General features: G+C 54.3%; 1 protein-coding gene and 2 long non-coding RNA genes across 4 annotated transcripts in view; 1 reads left to right on the top strand and 2 right to left on the bottom strand.

Annotated features, from left to right (window-relative positions):
• Positions 1 to 10,323, top strand: part of WDR7 (WD repeat domain 7) — a 30,810-nt gene extending 20,487 nt beyond the window's left edge. For both annotated transcript variants that reach the window (XM_051774583.1, XM_051774582.1), the window contains 7 exons: positions 1,075 to 1,192; positions 1,678 to 1,827; positions 1,984 to 2,066; positions 3,287 to 3,386; positions 6,930 to 7,034; positions 7,772 to 7,975; positions 9,192 to 10,323. In XM_051774583.1, the coding sequence (XP_051630543.1) occupies positions 1,075 to 1,192; positions 1,678 to 1,827; positions 1,984 to 2,066; positions 3,287 to 3,386; positions 6,930 to 7,034; positions 7,772 to 7,975 (760 nt within the window). In that variant the 3' untranslated portion in view covers positions 9,192 to 10,323. The remainder of the gene's footprint in view (positions 1 to 1,074; positions 1,193 to 1,677; positions 1,828 to 1,983; positions 2,067 to 3,286; positions 3,387 to 6,929; positions 7,035 to 7,771; positions 7,976 to 9,191) is intronic.
• LOC127464302 (uncharacterized) overlaps positions 1 to 20,349 on the bottom strand; it is a 52,999-nt gene extending 32,650 nt beyond the window's left edge. Inside the window, exon 1 of the long non-coding RNA XR_007901288.1 lies at positions 20,338 to 20,349. This is a non-coding gene — a long non-coding RNA (uncharacterized LOC127464302). The remainder of the gene's footprint in view (positions 1 to 20,337) is intronic.
• On the bottom strand, positions 1,067 to 1,659 carry LOC127464303 (uncharacterized). Its single transcript, XR_007901289.1, has 3 exons — positions 1,402 to 1,659; positions 1,255 to 1,352; positions 1,067 to 1,205 (listed from the first exon to the last, which is right to left on the bottom strand). It is a non-coding gene; the product is annotated as an uncharacterized LOC127464303 (long non-coding RNA).
• Positions 20,350 to 23,768: the final 3,419 nt, after the last annotated feature.

Below are 23,768 nucleotides of genomic sequence, written 5' to 3'. Positions count from 1 at the left end.
TTTTGGGAGCTGGTGAGGGTTCCCTGACCTTATCCTAAGGCAGAGATCCCCCCATTTCATAGAAGTTTTCATTTCCTCGAGATACTAAGAACAAATCTATGGAGAAATGTGGAGAAATTGGATTCCCAGTGTATTTTGTGGGAACTCCAATTACTCCTTGTGAGTGACAAAAGCCCATGTTTTATCCAGGAGCTTTTATGTCGAGCTCCAGATGTATATAAAAAAAAATCACATTTATTGACCAGGATTTCTTTTTTTTCCCTGCTGAATTCAAGGAATATCCAGGTGTTTGTAACTCCAGTTCATCCCAGTCCCCAAAAGTTTAGACCGTGCCGAAGGAAACCACTCGGTCGTGAGGGCTAAGAGTGTTTTCCCAGCATTTTTAGGCTTTGTCCTGGCACAGATAGGAGGGTAGGAATCATTTTGGGCTGGGTTTTGGCCTTTTCAGTTCATGTTTAAAATAGGTGATGTTTGAGCCAGGTTATCATGGAGTGGTTTGGGTCGAGAGGGATTTTAAGGATCATCCAGTCCCACCCCTGCCACGGGCAGGGACACCTTCCACTAGTCCAGATTGCTCCAAGCCTGGCCTTGGACACTTCCAGGGGTCACAGCAACTAAAAAAGCCTTGAATTAAAGAGAATTTCTCTGCCCAGAAGATTTCTCAGCCTTCAGTGTTTCAAACACTGGAAAAACCCAAACCATAAATCCTCGGGAAGACGCTCCGGGCTCTCCGGCCTCTCCCTCCGTGGGGGTTGATGTGTATTCAGCACATCCAGATCATTTGTTAACAAGGCCTTTCCCCCACTTCGGACAGATGCACTCCCTGTTTTCAATCTTCATGGTTAATTATTCGATTTGGGGTTGATGCAGGAACACCCTGACTCCTAATCACCGCTCATTGTTGGGAGTCCATTATCCCGGAACCGCCGGAGCGCTCCCGCTGACCTTGAACTGACATTATAAGCTGCTTTCTAATCTTTTTGCACTCGATATTTTTCTAATGCTCCTTTTTTTTTTTTTTCTTTCTTTCTTTCTTTGTCCCTGCCTTTTGTCCACCCTGGCCCCCCTTTTTAGCATCACAATGGGGCTGCCCCTGAGCCCAGCGGCCGACTCGGCGCGCTCGGCGCGGCACGCGCTGTCCCTCATCGCCACCGCCCGCCCGCCCGCCTTCATCACCACCATCGCCAAGGAGGTGAGCGGGGCACCTGCAGCCTTCCCTTCCACCCCAGGGACTGTTGGGGTGCCCAGGGGCACCTGCAGCCTGCCCTTCCACCCCAGGGACTGTTGGGGTGCCCAGGGGCACCTGCAGCCAGCCCTTCCACCCCAGGGAGTGTTGGGGTGCCCAGAGGCACCTGCAGCCTTCCCTTCCACTCCAGGGAGTGTTGGGGTGCCCAGGGGCACCTGCAGCCTGCCCTTCCACTCCAGGGAGTGTTGGGGTGCCCAGGGGCACCTGCAGCCAGCCCTTCCACCCCAGGGAGTGTTGGGGTGCCCAGGGAAAGTTTCCAGATTTGTGGAAAACCCTGCTTGCTTCAAGCAATGCACACGTGACCCTCTGAGCAGGAATTCTAATGGAGTGGAGGCTGTTCCATGGGGTTTGGCGTGGGCCAGGCGTGGCTCGGGTCGGGAGGGTCCTTCCCGGTGGCGGCGGTTCCGACGGCGCGTCCCCGCTGTCGGCAGGTGCACCGGCACACGGCGCTGGCGGCCAACACGCAGTCGCAGCAGAACATCCACACCACCACCCTGGCCCGGGCCAAGGGCGAGATCCTGCGGGTCATCGAGATCCTCATCGACAAGATGCCCACGGATGTCGTGGACCTGCTGGTGGAGGTGAGTAAATCCCGACCAGCGGAAGGTTGGGCAGGGCCTGGAGTGACCTGCTCTGCTGAAAGGTGGCAGGGGGTGGAACTGGTGGAATTAAAGCTTCACAGCTTTGATTATGAAACGGGAAATACTGTCCAACTGATTCGAATTGTCGTTTCCGAGGTGATGGACATCATCATGTATTGCCTGGAAGGATCTTTAGTGAAGAAGAAGGGCCTTCAGGAATGTTTTCCGGCCATCTGCAGGTGAGCTCTTCCGCCGGGAACGCTGGGACCACCAGCAGGATGTGAAATGGTCCTTCAGGTGACACTGAGCCCGTCAAACAACCAAGAGTCAAACGTGATTTATCAAACGGGCACATTTCCAGTATCTTTAAACTTGGATAAATATCCCAGTTCTCCTCTTTAACCAATAAATCCCAATAATCGCCCGTCGGCCGTTACGTTCTAATTTAACCAGCTATTAAAATATTAAATAGTTTCAAGGAAAAGAACAGTTCTCCTGTTGCCAGCTTGGATTCTGATGGAGGTGATGATGCTTTAAAAGGCTTTCCTTAAAGCATAAAAGCAGGGATAAGTGGGAATTAGTGCAAAAACCCTCCCTATTCCTGTTGTATATTTATAGCTCTGCAGTATTTTTAAAAATCTGGGCAATTACCTGTAATATTTCCTGTTTATAGCCAGGATAAAAATGATCCAGCACCCACTGACAGGATTGTTGAGCCCAGGGAAAATTGCCATCAGGTCGGAGCAAACGGGGGGGAATCTCTGGAGAAATTCCAAATGGAAGTGCTTTTCCCTTTTTCCTGCACCAAACCCAGGGATTTTCTCCCTTCCTTTTTATTCCTGATGTTTTTTTTTCCCATGTTCCATCCCGGTTTTCTGCCATCCCACGCCGGAGGAGCGAGCAGTTGCTATGGCACTCTGGGAATGCTGAGGAGTGGGGAGATAAATCACTGGGAGATTGGTTGTTTGGCACATGTTTTTAGGGATCAATTCCAGAGGTTTCTTGCAGATTTTGGTGTAGGAAAATTTCCCTGTAAAATAGATACTCTTGGATTAGGGAATGCCTTTGTTTTTTTTCTGTATGCCCATCAAAAATTGATGAGTTGGCAGATATTTCTTTCTGCTTCCCTTCTTTTCCCTGTTTGACTCTCCCGGGAAATGCCCCGAAGGGTTGGATTGTCATTTAACCATTTGACTTCCAGCTTACAAAGTGTGGATCACACATGGCCATGCTGGTGGTTATCCCATGGATTATTCCCAACATTCTGTATGGAAAACAAATCAATCTGAGAGTTCAGTCGGATTCCATGGTAACGGATCAAAATCGGGTGTTTTTGTGGAATGCCGGGTATTAAACCGGCAGCGGGCGGATTCCTTAATCACATCCCTGCTCCAGCCCTTCCTTAGTTATCCAGTGGCATCCCAAATGGATTTTCCCGTGGCTTCCCTGTCCCCTGCAGGTTCTACATGGTGAGTTATTACGAGCGGAGTCACCGGATCGCCGTGGGAGCCCGGCACGGATCCGTGGCGCTCTACGACATCCGCACCGGGAAGTGCCAGGTAAAGGAAATCACCGGGAATTCCTTCCCGGAAAATAAAACCTGGGAGCTCCTGGAAGCAGCGAGCTCTGCCTCCAGGGAAGTGCCGAGCCGCTGGAATATTATGGATAACGCCGGGGGGATCAATAGTTTAATGAAGGACTTAAGGGGTGTGGAGTCCTACTGGGAATGATGGGATGCCAGTGGATTAGTCAGGAAAACCTGGAGCTGATCTGAAAGCCCAGGGGTTATTTCCCCAAAATTCCAGGATGGTTCAGTCTGTGGTGGGGAATATTCATTGGTTTCCTCACTTTCCATAATAAGCCTCCACTGGAAAACAGAGCTGGAGGGCACTGAAAAGACTTCCAGGATAATTAGGGCAGGTCCTGTGCAGCTTTAATTATTATTATTCATGAGAGAAAAATATTCAGTGAATTCCAGGTAAATTACGGAATCTGTTGGATTCCATAATGCCACCTATTGGATGCAGGGGTTTTGCCAGTAAAATTTCCTCTCATCAGTAAATTTTGTGTTCCCAAATTCCGCGGGATTTTCGGGATGCGGCGCCCTTCCCGTGCCGGTATTGATCTGCCCTTCAGCCGTTGGCAGCTCCCAGAGCTCCCAGGGCCGGGCTGTTGATTATCTCTGGCTCGGGAGCCGTATTGACCCGGAGCCCATGGCCCTGGATTTTTCACACCGTCTCCATGACACTCCTAATAAACCAACCCCGCTGATTGCTCCGTGCCTCTGGAAGCCAGCCCGGCCACAGCCAGAGCTTTGCCCTCCAGGAGCAGCTTTGGAGGTGGGTTTGGCCTCCAAAATTCCAAGGGGGATCCATGCCCTGCGCTTGGAATCCGCTGGATTCCCCCCTCATGTTTTTTCCCGCTCACATTTTTCCCTCCCCGTTTTCCCCCCTCACATTTCTCCTCCCTCATGTTTTCCCCCCTCACATTTTTCCCTCCCCATTTTCCCCCTCACGTTTTCTCCCCCTCACGTTTTCTCCCCCTCACGTTTTCCCCCCCTCACGTTTTCCCCCCCTCACATTTTCCCCCCTCACATTTTCCCCCCCTCACCTTTTCCCCCTCACATATTCTAGGAAATCCAAGGCTCAGAATTCCTTAAAAAACCAGCTGAGCTTCAGCATAATTTGGGATATAAATCCCTCCGATATTTGCTGTCGAATCCAGGTAGCATTTTGGGATCCATATTCCCATTTTGGGAATATTTCTAATCCTTTAAAAACCTGGATTCCGGGGCGGATGACGGGAGATGAAGGCTCTGGAGGAGGATTTCCCAGGTGGATGGTGTGGGGAGCAGCCACTTTTAGGCTGAGCTTAGGCCCAGCTTTAGGACCGAGTGTGGTTCTCCCTGTGGGAACGCGAAGGGATGTGGTGGGAATGGCTCTGTGGGTGTTCCGTGCTCCATCCCAGAGGGATGTTGGAACCATTCCCACAGAGCCGAGTCCCGGCTCTGAGGTATTGCAAAGGTTAAACTTTATCAGCTTCCCCCCCCAAAAAAAAAAGAGGTCGAACTTCCATCAGCCCCTTCCCCCTCCCAGCCCCTCCGAGCTGCTGATGATTATTGATCCCTCCCTCCCCGGCTCTTCCCTGCGCCCCGGCCTCGACGTCCGGATAGCGCCGCATCCCGCGAAGACAAGGCTCCATCTTGATCAGGGGCTGAGATGAGATCCTGGGATTTGATAAAGGGAATTGATGGCTCGCAGGGAATCAGCAAAAAAGGCTCCGAGGGCCTGGAAAACATGGCTTTTGTTTTGCCACCGTGAAACCCCGCCTGCTTTAAACACAAATGGCGATTTTTATCCCCAAAATGAACGGCTTAAAATGTCCAGTCGGGCTCAGTTTATGCTCAGGGTGAAGTTTCTGGGAATGACAAGAAAATTCAAAGTCATTAAATGTCATTTTCCCATTTAAATATTGAAAAAATATTAAATTCCAACCAAATTATTAATGGTTTTGCATCAAGTTCCTAATTATCAACACACAGTTAAAAATGCTGTATTTAGGGGTGCAGCAACCCAGGAAAATATTGATATTCTGCTATTTCATATCAAATTAAACCCTCAATTAGTGTGATCCAGCTAACTGGATTTTAGGATACCTGGTGGCTGTCAGTTTTGGAATTCTGGGAAAATATTCATCTCTGAAAGTTCCTTAACAGTATTTTAATTATTTCGTTATTCATTCATTTTAATTGTGATGATCCAGAAGAATTAACTCACATTTTGGGGAGGGGGGGGGGCTTTTCCTCATGTTCCTCTCATTGGCCTGAAATTTGGGATCTGTAGAATTATTATTTCAAGTCCTGTCAGATAAATTCCTGCTGGGTAACAGAGTCTGGCCCCAAAACCCCCCACTTAGTTCCTCTGTTTAATTATCTTCTTTTCCTTCAGGAATGTATTTGGATCTGTAAGGAGAGGCTTTGAAATATTCCGTTTTTATTGATTTACATCTCGGGGATCCGTCATTAATATTTAGAGCTGCCTTTCAGAAAATACTTGTAATTTTTGTGTCTAAAACCTCGGCCATTTGCAGGGGAAGATTAAAGAGAAACACGAGTTATTTTGGGGGTTTATTTCAAAGCAAAAGCTGCTTTTTAATGAGGTTTAATTAGGGAATGAAAGATGCTGTCCTGGAATGTGGTGGTTTAGAGGTGTTTATCCTGCATTCCCAAATCCAGGTGAGGCAGGAAAACCTGGTATTAAGAAGCAAAATCCCATCTGCCTCAGGGATAAAATAAATCCCAGTGTCCTGAGTTGGAAGGGATCCATATGGATCTGCCCCATCCCTGGGCTAGTCCAAGGCAAAAAAAAAAATGAATTTAAAGATATAAATATTGATGTTTTCTCAGCCCTGAAGTGGGATTATTCCCGGAACTGACATAGAGGTTTAAATTAATAAAGTTGCTGAAACTGGGGTAAGTTAATAGATATTGCCCAGAAATTTCTTTTAAAAAATGGGATTTCTCTTTTAAACTTTTACTTGGGGGGATTGATTTTTCTACCTTTGTCTCCCCCAAACCTGTTTTATGGACAAGCATTCCGTGCTAAAAGGGTGGGATGGGGCTAAACACGGGAGCAGCTCATTAATGGGTTTGATTCCATCAGAGAGGGAGATTTGGGCTTCACCCACCTTTTCCAGGAGGGAGAAATGAATATTTGAATGAGTCCTGAATATATCAGCAAGTCTTCATCCTTCAGTAAATCTGGGATGGGCACAGGAGCACTGAAAATGGGGTTTTCCTACTGCTGATCCAAGGGAAAAGGGGATTTTCAGTGAGAAATTCCTGTGGCCACCCGGATTTAATACATATTTGGGGCTTTGGGACCTTTTCTGCAGGAGAGGAGCTCGTGGGGGAGTGCAGGGCTCCTCCATGTTCATAATCCTGCCAAATTCCTTCGCTTTAAAACCCAGATTTGGCAGGGGATGATTTTAGGGGCCGAGCAGCCTTCAGGACGCTCCTGAGGAGTTGTGATGGTGTTTAACCCTGAGCAGGCATCTCTCCCACATCCCTGTTCTCTCTCTCTCCCTCTCTCCCCCTTTCCCAGACCATCCATGGCCACAAAGGGCCCATCACCGCCGTGGCGTTCGCCCCCGACGGCCGGTACCTCGCCACCTACTCCAACTCTGACAGCCACCTCTCCTTCTGGCAGGTGAGGACACATCCCAGCCCTCCTTCCTTCGGGAATTGGGGAAAAAATCCTGAGGGAGAGAAGGTCAGGCCTGGACAGGGCTCAGAGCAACCTGGGCTGGCGGAAGAGATGATCCTTAAAATCCTTCCGAGCCAAACCCGAAGAGTTAAACACCCTCCACATTTAGTTTTCAGATTCTTCCCTTCCGTGTCCCGTGCTTGGCACGATTATTAATGCAGGGAAATCGAGGGCATTAGTCATCTTAAAAGGGTTATTACTCAAGATGATTTAAATGGTGGCGGTGTTGGCTCCGTGATTTACACCCCGTGACACGGGGAGAGCCGGGAGAAAGGGACGGCTCCGGCCTGGAACCGCTCAGGATTCAGCAGCAATAGCACCCCTGAAATATCCCCGGGTTTGCCAAGGTCTCCTGGGGTGGGGAGAAAGGCCCAATGCTGCCGGTTCCTCTTTCCCTGGATTTTTAAAGGGAAAGGAATCAGCAGCGTCGGGCCTGTTTTCCAAAGGGCAGAACTCAGGAGATCCCTGGGAGCGTTCGAGGCCGGGTGGGATGGGGCTGGAAGGGTTCAAGGCCAGGCCTGGAGCAACCTGGTCTGGTGGAACGGACCGGTACAAGATGATCCTTTAGGTCCCTTCCACGATCCTTCTGAGCGGCCTCTCGCTCAGCCCTGGGGCCGTGGGAGTTTGGGATGAGCTCCAGGCGTGCCTGGCAGCCCCCGGAAGGTGTGTGTGTCGTGCAGATGAACACGTCCCTGCTGGGGAGCATCGGGATGCTGAACTCGGCGCCGCAGCTGCGCTGCATCAAGACCTACCAGGTGCCGCCGGTGCAGCCGGCCTCGCCCGGCTCCCACAACGCCCTGCGCCTCGCCCGCCTCATCTGGACCTCCAACCGCCACGTCATCCTCATGGCCCACGACGGCAAGGAGCACCGCTTCATGGTCTAGGTGGGGCCTTCCCCAAAATCTGGCAGCAACCCTGAAATCTGGGAGCTCCCGCCCCTCGCTGTGAGGGGAGCGCTGAGGGGATCGAGGGGATCCGAGGGGTTCCTGTCGGCTCTGAGGGGCTCAGCTGGGATCTGAGGGAATCCTGCCCGGCTCTGGGGGGCTCAGACAGGATCTGAGGGGTTCCTGCTCAGCTCTGAGGGGCTCAGCTGGGATCTGGGGGGCTCAGCTGGGATCTGGGGGGCTCAGCTGGGATCTGGGGGGCTCAGCCGGGATCTGAGGGGCTCAGCTGGGATCTGAGGGAATCCTGCCTGGCTCTGAGGGAATCCAGACTCTGGAAGATTCCTACACATCTCTGAGGGGCTCAGCCAGACTCTGAGGGGATCCTGCCCAGCTCTGAGGGGCTCAGCCAGGATCTGAGGGAATCCAGGATCTGAGGGAATCCTGCCTGGCTCTGAGGGGCTCAGGCAGGATCTGAGGGAATCCAGGATCTGAGGGAATCCTGCCCAGCTCTGAGGGAATCCAGACTCTAGAAGATTCCTACACATCTCTGAGGGGCTCAGCCAGGATCTGAGGGAATCCTGCCCAGCTTAGCTGGGATCTGAGGGAATCCTGCCTGGCTCTGAGGGAATCCAGACTCTGAGGGGATCCTGCCCAGCTCTGAGGGGCTCAGCCAGGATCTGAGGGGCTCAGCCAGGATCTGAGGGGCTCAGCCAGGATCTGAGGGAATCCAGGATCTGAGGTAATCCTGCCCAGCTCTGAGGGGCTCAGGCAGGATCTGAGGGAATCCAGGATCTGAGGGAATCCAGGACCTGAGGGAATCCAGGACCTGAGGGAATCCTGCCTGGCTCTGAGGGGCTCCAGCTGGAATCCCAGGGGTTCCTGCCCGACTCTGAGGGGCTCAGCCAGGATCTGAGGGAATCCAGGATCTGAGGGAATCCAGGATCTGAGGGAATCCTGCCTGGCTCTGAGGGAATCCAGACTCTGGAAGATTCCTACACATCTCTGAGGGGCTCAACCAGGATCTGAGGGGCTCAGGCAGGATCTGAGGGGCTCAGCCAGGATCTGAGGGAATCCTGCCTGGCTCTGAGGGGCTCCAGCTGGAATCCCAGGGGTTCCTGCCTGGCTCCGAGGGGCTCAGCCGGGGTCTGAGGGGATCCCTGTGATTCCAAGCTCTCATCCCAGCTGGCAGCTGACACCGTTTTTCCCCGGCGTGCAGGAGGAAGCAGATGCCGGCGGCGGGAAGAGCCGGCGGCGCGGGATCAGCAGCACCTCATCCCGAGCCTGGCTCCTCCTCATGGATGTCATCCCACCCCTGTTCCCTCTGGAGCCTCCTGGAATGTCAGTGTTTACCACAACAGCTCCTTGTTTACATGGATTTTCTCCCGGAATGCTGGTGGGTGACACAGCCCAGAGCCTGGGAATGGGGAGGGCTGGAATTTGGGATCGAGGCTCCGTTTCCGAGGGATTTGGGAAGTGCTGCCGCGCCCAGGCCGGAAGGAAAAAATAATAGTGTATATAAATAATTTAAAAAGCCCTTTCAGTGGAACAGCAAACTTGGAGAAAAGGAGTATTTATATATAAAGGTGGTTTTTGCTACCAGTGCAGGTATTTATTTAAATAAAGGACAAAGAGGAGCCATTTGGGGCTGGAGAAATGATCAAAACTATGGAAAAAGCAAATTATTGACTGGATAGACTGAAACATTTCCGTCAGTAGGAATATTCCTGTGTTACACTGGCTGTGACTGTGTTTCCTTCTTACATATCTTCATTTTGTGGAATATTTAGTGTGAAATCTGCTGGTTTCTGCTCACGGGCAAGAGGAGATTCTCTCTTAATTGTGTGTTTGTCCAGCTTTTCCTTGGCTGCAGAGCTTGGCCCTACATGTTAAACTAAAAGCGGTACTTGGAGAATCCAAGAGGAATAAATTAATTCCTCAAATGGCTTCTAAGGGTAAAATGCATTTATTTCCTCGTGCAGTGCTCAGGTGAGATTTGCAGCCCAGCAGCTCCATATCTACCTGCTGTTTAAAATCCCATTCCAAAGCAGGACATTAGGAACGTTGACCACAAACTGCCGGGAATGTTCCCGGCGGATATTCCTGACCCTGTCATTCCAGTGTGAGCTTCCCGTGCCGTATCCCTGCTGTGTTTGTCAGTGTAGAGGTGTCTGTGGCTTTCCCTGGCAGTTCCCAAGCCAAAGGTGACACCTGGGTGAGAGGGGGGTGACGGGAGTCACCGTGTGACCCGTTCCAGGGGCTGCTCCTCCGGGAATCCGCTCCCCTCCCTGCCTGTGGATAAAAATTCCCGGTGTAAAGATGCTCGTGGAATAAAACTGGACTGAAACCTGTCGGTTTTCCTGGGTGTCAGTAATTCCCTTTGGAAATAGGCAGGAATGAGAGCAGGAATTGTGGGAATCCTCCGCTTCCAGAGCACGTGGACGTGTTCGACCTCCGTGGCTCCGGCATTCCCGGGAGGATCCAGGGAGGGAAGGGGCAGAGGCGGCAGCGCCCGGAGAACCCTCTGCTCTCCTTCAGCTGCTGAGCCTTGGAAAAATCAATCCCTGGGAGCCAGGAGGGAAATCTTTCCAAGCTCTAACTAGAGGATGCGCTCTGACAAGGCCGGGCCGAGCCGGCGGCGCGGGGAGAGGGAGGGGAGCGGGGTCGTTTCCAACCCTGACCCTCCAAGGTGGGTTTGGGAGAGGGGCTGGTCCCAGTTTTCAGAAAACTTCCCCAGCGTTCAGACTTTTGTCTGAAGGAGGAAAAAAAAATCAGGAAAAAAAAAACCCCACGGAGCAGAGCCTCGGGTGTGATAAATTGGCCCTGGACGCAGCGGTTGCCTGGAGCGCGCTTTGAAGCGGGAGAGGCTCCTGGGGAACTTCCCCCCCCCTCCCTCTCCCTCTCTCCCTCTCTCTCTCTCTGATGTCGGGAAATTAAAAATTAATCCCCTATGAAAAATTAAAAGGTGAAACTTTCTGCTCTTTCAGCACAGCCCAGCTTTTGGAATGCTGATTTGGGGCTCGGAAGGCAAGGCGGGAGCGACGTCTCCGGGAACGGCGGCGCATTAGGAACGCAGGGTTTTAATTGATTTTTTTTTTGCTAAATTGGAACCTGTTTGCCCAGGGCTCAAGTGGCTTCAAATGGGGGTAAATATTTATTTATTGATGTAAATAACTTTAAACAGGCGTTTACTCACTCCCGGGGTTCAGCACAGGGAAAGGAAACCGAGGCTCCCGGCGTGGGAACGACGCCGGAATCTGCACGTCCGGCCAGTTTAAATTGGGCCTTTTTTACTAAAAAAATGGGTTTCAGACAGAAAATGGGTTAAAATCCATTTCATTGCAGGCACAAATGAGAGCAGAGCCCAGGTCCAACCTGGGAATGGATGCAGGGATCCAGCCGGGCCGTGTCCCACCCCGGGGATCCGGGAGATGAGTTCCCGTCAAGTGCATCCGCTCGGAAAATGGGGAAAGGTCCCGGGGGAAGGTTTGCCCTGGGAAATGGGAAGTGGAGCTGTGATTGCTCCTCACAGGGTCAATTTGCCCAGATTTCCCATTTTTCCAAAGCGTCCACCTGCTCCTGGAGCGCTGGCTGCAGGGGGAGGCTGGAGAATCACGGGATCCTGGGATGATTTGGTGGGAAGGGACCTTAAATCTCCACCTTGTCCGGCTCTGCCAAGGATTTAAACACCCGTGGAAATTAATCTGCTGGATAAAACCTTTTTTTTCCCCTAGTCTTCATTAATCACCCGTCCTTCCCGCAGCTCCTTGCAGGAAAACAGATTTTTTTAAAACCCTGTCAGCTGTGGTTTTGTGGGATTCATTTCGTGTCTGTTCTGCACCACTGGGGGAGGAGGGAGACAATTAACCGGCGGCTTAAAAACTCCGAGCGCTCCTTCCTGCTGGGAATTATGTAACCGTGGGGTGGGCTGGGGCCTGACAGAGAGGGTTTCATGGGGGGGTTTTAGGTTTTAGGGGTTTTAGGTTTCTCAGCAAGGCAGAGCTGAAAATTCATGCCCAGGGGCACCTTCCCGGGATGGGGGGGGCTGATGTGTTCGGGAAGGGCGAGGGAGACTCCGGCCCTGGAACAGCACTTGGACACCTCAGGGGGAAGCTCATCCCTGCTAAGGAGCAGGTGGGAGGGCAGCTTTCCATCCCATCCCTGTCACCCACATCCCTGAAAGCACCCCCGAGGGGGGGGATCCCACAGGCCGTGCTCCGTCGCGGCTCCACCCCAAATCCCAGCCCGGCATCAATTATGGATGGATGCGGAAACGCAGCGGCCCGGGGAGGAAACACTTCCAGGAAAGGCAGCCCTGGAGCCCCCCGGGGAGGGAGGGAGGCCGTCGCTCACTAACGAACCGGGAGCAATTAGCGCTGGTGGTGCCGGGAAGGGGCGGGGGCGGCGCTGCCGGGAGGGAAAAGCCCCCCCCCCGAGTGCTGGTGTGAGGATCGGGGAGAGGGAGGGGACAGACAAGTTGCAGGCCCTGGCACAGGTTGCCCAGGGAAGCTGTAGCTGCCCCTGGATCCCTGGAAGTGTCCAAGACCGGGTCGGACGGGGCTTGGAGCAACCTGGGCTGGTGGGAGGTGTCCCTGCCATGGAACAAGATGAGCTTTAAGGTCTCTCCCAACCCAAACCCGCCCCCTGGCAGAGCATCCCTGCACGGGAAGGGCTCCGAGGCTGCTCCATGGCTCGTTTTGCAGGGAGAGAAATCCATACGTGCCGCTGACATTTCTAGGACGAGCTATTTTTGCCTCGTGAGGGGGCTGAAAAAATCCAAAGTGGCTTTCGTGAAAGAAATGAAGGCAGCACCTTATTTATGCCAAGAAAATTGCTCGTGCTGATTAACCTGGAGCTTTTCTGTGGCGTCTCTCGTGACTTGATCCCACGGGATCTGAGGGGGAAAAGGACAGGTCTGGAGGGAAAGGTGGGAGATGCAGTGGAGGAAGGTCAGGATAGGGTTTGGAGCTGGAAACACCTCGCAGCTGCTCCGTGGAGACCTGTTGGGATGCTGGTTGTCCTGAAAAATAACCCCCCGAAGCTGGGGGTTCATCAGCAAAGAGCAAGGGGACGCCAGGACACGGGAGTTACACAAACACATCCCCCGACGGAAAGCAGCCGAGGATTTAGGTGGGCAGAGGGGCCAGAAGACAGCAAATAAATTCCCCCCAACTTCTTGCACTCGGTTGGCTCCAAAGCTCCCAAAATTTCGCGTGTGCATCCCTTTGTTTCAGGGAATTTCTGGCAATTCCGGGGGTGGGATCTGGCGGGGGCAGCTCGGCTCCTGAGCCGTGGAGAGGCTCCCAGACTTTCTGTTTCCTTTCTTTTTTCCCCCTTTTTTTTTCCCTTTCTGTGGGGATAATAATAACAGTGTCAAGGACACCGTTCAAGCCGATGCCTGGAGAGCCATTCAGCACAGGCCTATTTACGGCCATTATAAAATGCCTGTGGATAGTTCAACGACCGATTTTCAAGAGCCTCTCTCTCTCTCTCTCTCTACCTTTTGAAGGCTCAGGAAAATCTATCAAACTGCAGAAATTAAGCTATTTTTCTTCGGGGGGGAAGAGAAAGGGAGAGTGGGGAGCTGCTGGCATTAAAACGCCGCCGCGGATCCCCGGCCGGTGACAAATTGCCCGGCAGAACAACGAGCCGGGAGATGGGTTTGGGAGCGGCTCGGGCGGCGCCGGGGATTTTGGGGACACCTTGCCTGGGGTTTGCTCTGTGGAGCTGAAGGACTGACCTTCCCCTCTGCTCTGGGAGATACCCCGGGGAGAGGGGTTCGCTGCGGCGGCCGCAGCCGGTTGGGTTGTCCGACCTCCCGCCATCCCCGAGCCCTAAATGGAGCCCGTTTGCTTTTCCAGAGCCTTTGGCCACGTTTAATTGAGTGGGAAAGACGTTTGTTTTTCCCCTTCAAAGGCTCCAGCTCCCTCCTGCGTGCGACCACAAAAAGGCATCATCTCCTGCTTCTCCGGGCCTGCTTCCCGCCGGGAGGGGAGGCTGAAGGATCCAAGGACACGTCCCTGCCCTGGGGTGTGGCTGTCCCCCTGTCCCACAGCCCGGTTTGCAAGATCCCACTGCTGTTTTCCCCTCCCTTCCAACCCGGCCCTGCACCCCAGATTCCCCCTCCATGCTCTCCTGATCGATCCTGTCTCTCCTCCAAGCCCTGCAGTCCATACGAGGGGAACATGAATAAATAATGCTCTTTGGATGAAGGGATTTGGAGCTGCCCCGGGCTCTTTGGGTACAATCCCCTCCTTTCAGCAGGTGCTGCTCGGGCATTTTCCCTTCTGCCGCCGAGGCTGTTGCTTCCCGTTAGCCCGGGAGCCTTTTCCAAGGCGTTCCCGAGGGACCAGAACTTGGATTTCCACAGCTCTCGGTGCTCCACCGGGTTTGTCCAGGGCTGTGCCCGCGGCAGGTGGGCAGGGAAGGGCTGGAGCCGGGCTGGCTCTCCCAGTTTAGGGGTGGGAGCGCTCCCAGTCCCACCGGCCTGCTGTTTGCTGCATCCCACCCAGGCATCCCTCCCTCCTGCCAAAGGCTCCAGGGAATGCTGGCCCGTCCTGAGAGCCCCTGCCGAGGGCACCGAGGGGCTTTTAGCTGGGCTGTGATTCCTGACGGGCACAGCAGCAGGACGGGCTCTGCTGGGGAGTGGCACTGCCACCAGCTCCCTCCTCCGTCCCCCGCCCGTCCCTCCCTCCTCGGGAGCGGGATTCACATCCCGCATGGACTCTTCTGTCCCACCGAGGCGGGGGAGGGCTCCGGGCCCCTCCATCCCCTCGGCACAGCCCGCGGCTCCCGGCAGGACGCTCCCGGCAGGACGGGCAGCAGCTGCCCGTTCCCAAGGGAAAGGCTCGCCCTGTCCTGTCCTGTCCCTTCCCCGTCCCCATCCCCGTCCCCGAGCCGCTCCCGCCGCCGCCGCACTTTGTTCTCTGTGAGCCGCGGCCTCTCTTTGTGCCGGCCATTTGAATTTGACCCTTTCCAACGCCAAAAAAAATCGATATTCCCGGCGAGAAGCGGCGGGCGCTATTTTTATTTTTTTTTTTCCCCGAGGCCTGTTTACGGCGCGGTCCCGGAGGCAGACGTGATCAGATGTTATCAGATGTTTTATCACATGTTATCAGATGTTTTATCAGATGTTATCAGATGATGTTATCAGATGATGTTATCAGCGCCCCGTTAAAATGACAAAACCACAAAGGAAAACGAGTGGGGAGCCAGCGGGGGCTGTAAAATCATTAACAGACTCCTACTAACCCGCTGGTCTCCTCCAGAATTTTACCACCCACCAAGTTTGAAATCGTGCCTCGCACTGGGACCCCGGTGTCTCTCCCGCCGCCCATCCCTGATCCTCAGCTCAGCAGGAGGGAAGTGGGAAATCAGACTCCCCCTCGTCTGCAGGCAGTGGTTGAGCAAAGATTTATGGATTTATGGGCCGAACTGGGCTGGATTTCGAGGAGTTTGGCTGGGTGGAGTTAATTAGGAGCACTAACTGGCCGTGCTGGCTGCCGGGGAAGCCTGGCCCTGCTCCAGGGGTGAGGATGCCACCAAGGTGACAAGATCCCGGTTTGTGGTTTGGGATCAGATAAAACAGGCCTTGCCATCAGTAATCACCTCGATTCACCCCCTGGAAGTTGCTCAGGAGCAACCCTCCCTTCCCTGAGAAAGGGAGAGCAGAGGAACCACTTCATTCCTGAGCCGCTGCACATCTGAAATCCTAATTTGGGGCTGGATTCTTGTGGGATCCGGGCATTTAACCCGAGCCAAACGCTGGCAGCTCTGACATTTAAAAGCTCTTCTAAAGATCTCAGTCTTAATTGTCGGGATTTTTTTTTTCCCCTGCCTCCCAGCTGGGTAGTTCAGCCTTTTCCAAACAAGTTTATCCAGCCTTAATTACCGGGAAGAGAGTGCCCCTGCTCCTGCCTGACAGACAACTGCCAGGGCTGCTAATTAGGGGCTGGGAGATACCAGTGGTGGCAGGAATTAATTGTTCATTGATCCCCCAGGTTGTGGGCAGGCGCTGCAGGTGTGATGTCCAGACTCTGCTCTGTCCATGGGAGCATTCCCAGCGTGTCCTTCCCTCCCGTGTCATTCCCTCCCAGGCTCAGCCCTGCGTGAGCCACAGGGACTGAGGTGCCTGGGTGAACAGGAGCTGCGAGGAGAAAAGGAGGCCTGAAGTGCTGCCCTGAACTGAATTTGTGTTTCCTTCGAGAGGAAAAACAAACAAACCACTCAAAAAAACCCGCCACGGTGACAAAACAAAACCAAAAAAACCCAAACAGCTCAACAAGCTCTTTAAATTTCATCTCCCAAGGCAAATCCTGGCATGTGGAGTGTCACTTCCCAGCGTTTTTTTGAGGCTTATTATCACCCTATAAACTGCCTGCCCGGGGTTTGTCATGGAAAAGCTGACCCAGCTTGGGTCCTTTCCTTGGGAAAGGATCCTGGCACGAGGCTTCCAAGGACGCGGTGATGGCACAGGAGGGGGCACAGCCTGTCCTGCCGTGGCACCACCCGTCTGTACCTCAAAACTGGCACAGGCTCCGGCCCCTCCGGAGGCTCTGGGGGTGTTAATTAATTAATTAATTAATTGTCTCTCCCTCGTGGGCCGTTTGGGGCGGGCTGGGAGAGCCCCCCGGGGAGCCCTTTGTTCCGGAGAGGTGAAAAATGGTCCCCACAAAAAGAGCGATCCCCCCCGCGATCAATGCCCTCTAACAACCGTATTGATCAGCTGCAGCAAAACAGCTCCCATTTATTAATTATGAGGGAGATGTTCCAGCCGCTCCAGAAAGTTAACTGCTCTGCTTTCCCTCTCCCCAGACCCGCCTGGGGTTGGCACAGCTGCCCACGTCCTTCCCTGGGGAGCTTTTCCAAGCGCTGTGCCCGGCCCCAGCCTGGCACGGGGCTGCTCCCACCCCTGCCACCCCAAACCCCCGATGTCCCCACGGCTCCGGGGGGCTCAGAAACCACGGGCACACTGTAAACTAGAAGAAGGAAGCCCGGGAGGGGGAAAAGGAAGGTCAGAAAGGGATAATTAAGGAAACGCAGCCAGGAGAAATTATAGGAGGGAGGATTAGAAACGTCCGATTGGTGTCGGTGCCCGGGGACATAAATCACGGGCAGGGGGGAAGGAGATGCCTGAAGGAAGGCGAGGGCTGATGGGGGACTGATTGTGAGCTTGAAATATGGCCCGCTGGCAAAAAAACCCGCGGTGATTTATCTGGTGTCAAGCCGCTGTCCCGGGAAGGGGCAGCCTTTCCCACACAGCCCTTCGGAGGCTCCGGCTCCGGAGCTGGATTGATTTCCCAGCCTGCCAGCTCTCCACCAGAGCCGGTAACAAATAACACGGAGAGGGGAGAAATAGGGACTCAAAGAGGGAAACAAATGGCTGGAGCACACCCTCAGCACAGGGGGTGGAGGGCGGGGGTTTGGGCACCCTAAATTCCATTTGCAGCCCTGCACAGGCCTTTAGAGTGGTGGGATGGGTGTGGGCAGGTTTAATAACTGGGATCTGCAGCCCTGCAGAGAGGTGGAAATCTGCACCTTTTGCAAATATCTGCAGGCAAAAATAAAAAGGGAGTACAAGTCACATTAGAATATGAACTGTAATTAAATCGGAGCCCCCCGAGCTCCCAAACCCAGGGCACGGGCAGTCTGTGGGCACAGGGAGGGCAGTGGGGCCAGGGTGCCAGTGGGAGCCAGGCAGGGGCCCCTGGGGAAGGGCTGGAGGTGCTGCAGTGCCAGTGGGAGGCCAAGCAGAGGGAGCCTGAGCAAAGCTCCAGAAGGATCTGCCCGGCGGGAAGCGCGACCCAAAAATAGGCAGCGGCAGGAATCGAGCGGAGAGCGAGGAAAATGGAGCCAGGGATCAATACCTGGAGGCCAGGAACGGAGAGGGCTGGGAACAGTTTGTGTTCCTGAGCCAGGCAGCTGAGCTGAAAGCCTGATTTCTAGGGGAGAAATCACCGGCACGGTCAGAAAATGCCAAAAAAACGCCTAAAAATGCGAGGGACGTAAATGAGGGCGTGGGCTGCGAGGCCTCCCCCGTGCCTGGAGCTGGCACAGCAGGATTAGAGCCAGGCAGGCCCGGGACTCCTGCTGGAAAACAGATGGGAGGGGAAAATGATTGGAGGGGGAGATTAATCACAACACTGCTGGCAAACCCAGATCGAAGGGATCAGGGCAGGGCCGAGGGGCCCGGGCCGTAATTCGTGGTGAATGAGGGGGACAGATGCTTGTTTAAGTTTGGGATTAGGTTTTGGAGGCTGAAGGGGGATAACAACCGAAATGATTATGGTATTAAAAGGGTGAGCAGGTTGGGAAGACCCTTGGCATTAAGAGCTGGGGGTGAGGGGACAGGTCACTTGCAGGGCACCCTGTCACCAGAGCAGGGCAGGCCCTGGCTGCTGATGGGTCCTTTACCCCAGGGAAAACTCCTTGCTCGAGGTAACCGTGGGAATTTGGCCCCCATATCCAGGGAAATTTGGCAAAAAATGCCATTTTTCATTCTTTTTCTCTGGCTCAGGCTTTGGAAAAGTCCCGGGGACACCCAGGGACACTGCCTGAAAAGAAGAGCTGCTTTTGGTTTTTAGGGTGGTTTTTTCCCTTGCTTTTGTCCCAAACTTTGGGCCTGAGTGGCACCACTTGGCACCAGAGCTGGAGCCAAGGTGGGCACCCAGCCCAGCTCCCTTTTAGGGGAGCCTGGGGGTGCTGGGGGTCTGGGGGGCTCCCCATGCTCGGGAATGCCCCCGGGATCCGGAGGGACAATCCCTTAATCCCTGCCTTGTCATCCTTTTGGGCCCCCAGGGAGCGTAATTGGTGCAAAGAGGTTTCCTCTAAAGGTCCAGCCCGGGGTAATGGCACACCCTGGAGTTCCTGGGGTCCCTGTGCTGCAGCCCTGGTGTTTATTAGTGCTGGAATTCAACGGTTTCCCGTGGAGAAATGGCTCATGATGTCACAAAAAAACCAGGAGGGAGGAGGCAATTCCAGCCGGGAAACCAAACGGCCCCTTTTGGCCAGAGGGCTGAGGGTGGGAGAGCCTGGAGCTGGGGAGGAGGAGAGGGAAGTGCTTGGCAGGGCAGACTCTCCTCTCCCCGCACAAATATCTAAGAACTATTAATTTCGGGCAGCAGCCGGGAAGGGATACATGAAAGGGGAATTGATTTCGATTTAAATGCGATGTTTTCATCCCCTTTCTTTCCGAGGGCGAACATTCATCTCCGAGTACCTGTGCTAATTGATTTCAAATGCAATCCCCCACCACTGCCGTGGAATAATAAATCTGAGGGCTGGGGAGGGAAAGGAGGGATGGCAGAAGGGCTGGGGAGGGAAAAGAGGGATGGCAGCGGGGCTGGAAAGAGGGGGAGCCCCGGGAACCCGCACCCACAGCCCGGAGGTGCACCCAGGCTGGAAAAGGTGGGCACAATCCCATTAGAGGAGTCAGTTTGGGGATCAGGGGGGTTGACAGGTCACGCAGAGGGACCTGCTAATCCCCCTAAGCTCTTGGAGAGAGGGAGATTAGGAGGGAGACGGGGCACAGGACTCCGACTGGGAAAGGAGCTGAGCGTCCAGGGCGCTGCAGCCACCCTGCTGCAGGGCTGGGACGGGCCTGGCAGATGCCAAAAGGGGCTGGTTTGGCTTGGAAGGGACCTTAAAGACAGTCTAGTCCAACCCCCTGCCACGGGCTGGAACACCAGGTTGCTCCAAGCCTGTCCTGGACACTCCCAGCGACGGAGGGAAGCTCATGCCAGGGCCTCCCCACCCTCTGGAGGTGCCACACGGAGAGTTATGAGAGCCTTGGAGCCCTCCCAGTGGGAGCTGCCCCTCTCAGGTACACCCTTAGGCCTTGCCAGCACTGGAATTGGATTTAGTGCCAGGGGTATTTTACAGTGGGAAAAGTAAATAACGTTTCCCTCGGGCAGTTTGATCCCCACCATCAGCCACGGGATGGTTGCAGGGGATGTAAGGAATGCCAGAGGGTGGGATGGTGTCCCTTGGCACAGCCTGGACAAGAGGAGCAGGGAGGGAACCAGGAAAACCCGAGGCCGGAGATAAATGTCACGTGGGGGGCACCCCAGAGGAGACCACTCTGGGAGCAACAGCTCGGGGAAAAACAGCCGGCTTTTAGGTGTTTATCCTCAAATAAATAATGGAGCAGGAGACCCAAAAAGCTGCTGGGGGAAAATGGGCTAATGGAAGCCCTGGGGAAGCAGGGGAGGGGGGTGAGGAGCAGCTCCTGCCTCAGCATGGGGCACTTGTGGGCAGAGATTGCAGAGCTCCGGCCTGTTGTGGTACTCAGGGCTCCGAAGGAGGCGGGGAACCGGGGGGGAGAACAGAAAATAGCCGTCAAAATTACCCGGGAGCCAAAAATACACCGGCTGAGAGAGCCTGACGTGGAGAAAAGAGGGGAAAAAATGCCCTGATTACAGGATATGGGAACTTCTGCAGGGAGAAATGAGGGAATAACGAGGTGTCTTTAACCCGAGGCAGCTCCACGAGGGAAGAGTCCCCACGTGGGGAGGAGCTGTGGAATAGAAATCTCTCATTAACCCCACAGGCACAGCGTGGGGTTAATGAGTGAAATTCCGAGAGCTTTGGTAAAGGAACGATCCGTGGAGCCAAATTTTGGGCTGCCTAGGTGGGACTCAGCTAATCCAAGACATCTCCCACATCCTCAGGAAGGGGATGGACGTGGGCACTGCCCCAAATGGACACTGCTGCAAATTCTTTCCACTGTTTTTGCCAGACTCTTCTGAAGCAGTTTTTATGGATATCCTCTTTCCCCAGGACCTGTAGCCTCGCCAGGGAGCAGGTTAGGGCTCCAAACCCGGCCCCAAACCACTCGGAACGCTCCTGTTGCTGCAGCTGGGACCGTCAGCAAAATAAACCCGGGGAAATGACGGGCAGGGGGCAGGCAGAGAGAGTGGAAAGGCTATGGATTGGAGCAGGGTCTCTGTTCTGCACAGCACAGCCAGCTCACAAGGGCCCAGCTTCGGGTGATTTCTGGCAAATAACGGGTTGGAGCCTGGAAACCCGAGCGGAGCATCCGGGGCTCTGGCAGGTCTCTGTGCAGGAATCAAATCAGCCCGGGGATCAAATGAGCTCCACCTGCCTCCCAGAGATCCCACTGCAGCTCAGAGGTGGGAGCTGGGTAAAAGCAGCTCGTATTTTTAAGTGGACAAATGGCACTTCACACGCGTGATGACAGCGCTGCTGCCCGGGCAAACGCGCCTTCCCCGAGCCCCCGGCGTGAGGGATGGGGGAGCAGGCAAAAGGTTAATAGAGCGTTGGGCCTTTTTTAATTGAAAAAATGACTGAGGGACCATGTAGCAGAGCGAGCAGTAATATTATTACAGGCTGTAAGTACTGTTGCAGAGACTTACTGTTCATCTGGGAGCGGAGTAATGAGCGCCGGGGCCGCCGGGGGCTCGCCGGCAGGATCCCGGCCGGCTGCCTCGGGAAGGGGAGAGGGTTCCCTCAATGTTTGCCAGGCTGGGATTTGTGTTTAGGGGTGAGGTGCTGCCTCCTGAGCCAACCCCTGTGGCAACAGGCTGGAAGTCAGCACAGCTGGATGGAACTTAGGGAATTTTGTGTCCCCTGCTGCCAGGGCTCCTTGAGCACGTCCGGAATATTCCTAAGGGTGACTCCGAGGCTTCAGGGCAAACTGACCCTGCTGGGTGAATAAACAGGCCCTGGGTGGGGTGTCACAGCTCCCAGGTTGGGATTCACAGCCCAGACATCCCAGGGAAATCCTGACCCCACGGTGCCATCTGCTCCAGGGGCCAGCAACGGGATAAATGGCCCTTGGCAGGGGGTTTGCTCGGGATCCGGGGTCAGCGCCCGGCTCAGCGGGGCCGACGGGGCTCAGGGCTGAGGAATTGCCCCAGGAGAGCTGTGCCATCCCAAGGAGCCGGGCCCTGGGCTGATCCCCAGGCTGTGGTGGCACTTGGGGCTGCCAGGATTGATGCTCTGGGGGAGCAGCTCGATCTGTCATCCCGGAAAAGCCTCATTTCCAGCCAGGTTCCGATAGGCAAGGCAATCAGCCTGGAACCTGCTGCACGGGGAATTTATAACTGCTCTACCAGGGGCAGGAGCCGGGGGGGAACCTCTCCTGCTGGGAATGTCTCCGACAGGGATACCTGCACCTGTCTCCAGCAGGCAAAAGGGAATTCTCCTGGGAAAAAATGGGGAGAAAAGGGAGGGAGACTCTGCCTCACACCTAGGACTGGCAGTGCCCCCGGGCTGTGCTGGAGGTGGGTGTGGTTGGAGAAGTGCCACAGAATGCCGGGATGGTTTGGGTTGGAAGGGACCTCGAAGCCCATCTCATTCCTCAAAGCCCACCTCCCCCCAGCCCTGATTGCCCCGAGCACCTCTGTGTGGGTGTCTCCCCCTTCCCAGGAGCACGGGGGCCCCCGAGACCCCCAGCAGAGCCCCCAGTCCCCCCCTGCTCCTCTCCTTCCATGCTGGAGCTGCAGATCCAGCCCCCGACCGCCGGATGGATTGCTCACATCCTCATTTGTGCTGCACTTTCCTCCCCCCGTGGAGGACGAGCTCCAGCCGCTCCCATCCATCTCACTCTTTCAAGTCATCTTCAGTCCGCAATTTCCCCCTCGCCCCCGAAAAGAGGAGGAGATCGATGCCTTTCTTTCCCGTTTCAGGCGGGCAGAGGGGAGGAAGGAGCCCGGGGAGAGGCAGGCGAGGCTTTTTGCCTCTCCCAGCACATGTCCCTCCCCGCTCGGAGCACGAGCACGGCTGGTTGGGTATCGATCCCTCCCTGGGAAATGCCGCAGCCTGTGCCCGACCCTGACCTCCCCCTCACCCTGCCAGAGCCAAAACCACTCGGCTTCCAGGCTCTGGCAGGCGAAAAACGGGGAGTTTCTGCACTGGGGAAGGCAGGACAGCACCCTGCGAGCCCAGGAGTCAGGAACAAACCCCTGAGGGAGAAGGATGGGCCCTGGCCACGTGTGCAATGAGTTGTGTTTGGTCTCAGCTGCTCTGGGCAGGGTCACGGCCGGGTGGGACTCCTCCGAGGTCGGCATTCAGATAAAAAATAGATAAAAGACAAAAAAATACCTGCTTGTCTCTCCCACTGTCCCGCTGAGGCCACACTGGGATCTGTCACTGCTGGGCCTGCTCCGACAGCAGAGGGGATTCCTGCAGCAGAGACATCATCATCATCATCATCATCATCATTATTATTATCATTATCATCATTATTATTATTATTATTATTATTATTATTATTATTATTATTATTATTATTATTATTATTACCACCAGGGACGAGGCTGGATGGCCTTTGTGTCACCGGAGGGTGGGTCTGGGCTCCAGGAGCCCCCAGGTGCTGCTTTCCCAACTCCCCCCTGGGTAACAGGTGATTCCCCAGCCCGGGTTCAAGGAGAGGGACTCAGAGGAGGGCTGGTTTTTCCACCTGGTCGATGGATCTGAGAGTTATGGTGCAGCCCTGATGGCTGTCAGGACAATGGGCAGAGCGAAGACAAATACACACCTCTGCCTCGCTTATTACTTTAAGCCTTTTATTATCATTATTATGGGTGATTAAAAATCCCATTAATCAGATGCTAAACAGATTAAGCCCTATGAATTAATTTGCTGGAAATAACTAAGACAAACATTCTGGGCAGAGCTCATTTAATGAAATAGAAGCTGTTTATCTGCAAAATTAGGGCTCGAGCGGAGCTGAGCTCCGGCTGGAAAAATCCAGCCCCATGTGGGCCCAGGCTGGAGCCAGGGCCGATTTTTTACCCATTCTAAGTAAAAGAAGGATCTTGCCCTGAGTAATTTA

The sequence above is a fragment of the Manacus candei genome, unplaced genomic scaffold (genome assembly GCF_025592945.1).
Source record: "Manacus candei isolate 608988 ecotype Guabito, Panama unplaced genomic scaffold, ASM2559294v1 h1tg000209l, whole genome shotgun sequence".
Lineage (NCBI taxonomy): Eukaryota > Metazoa > Chordata > Aves > Passeriformes > Pipridae > Manacus > Manacus candei.
This window is presented reverse-complemented; position numbering and strand designations above follow the sequence as displayed.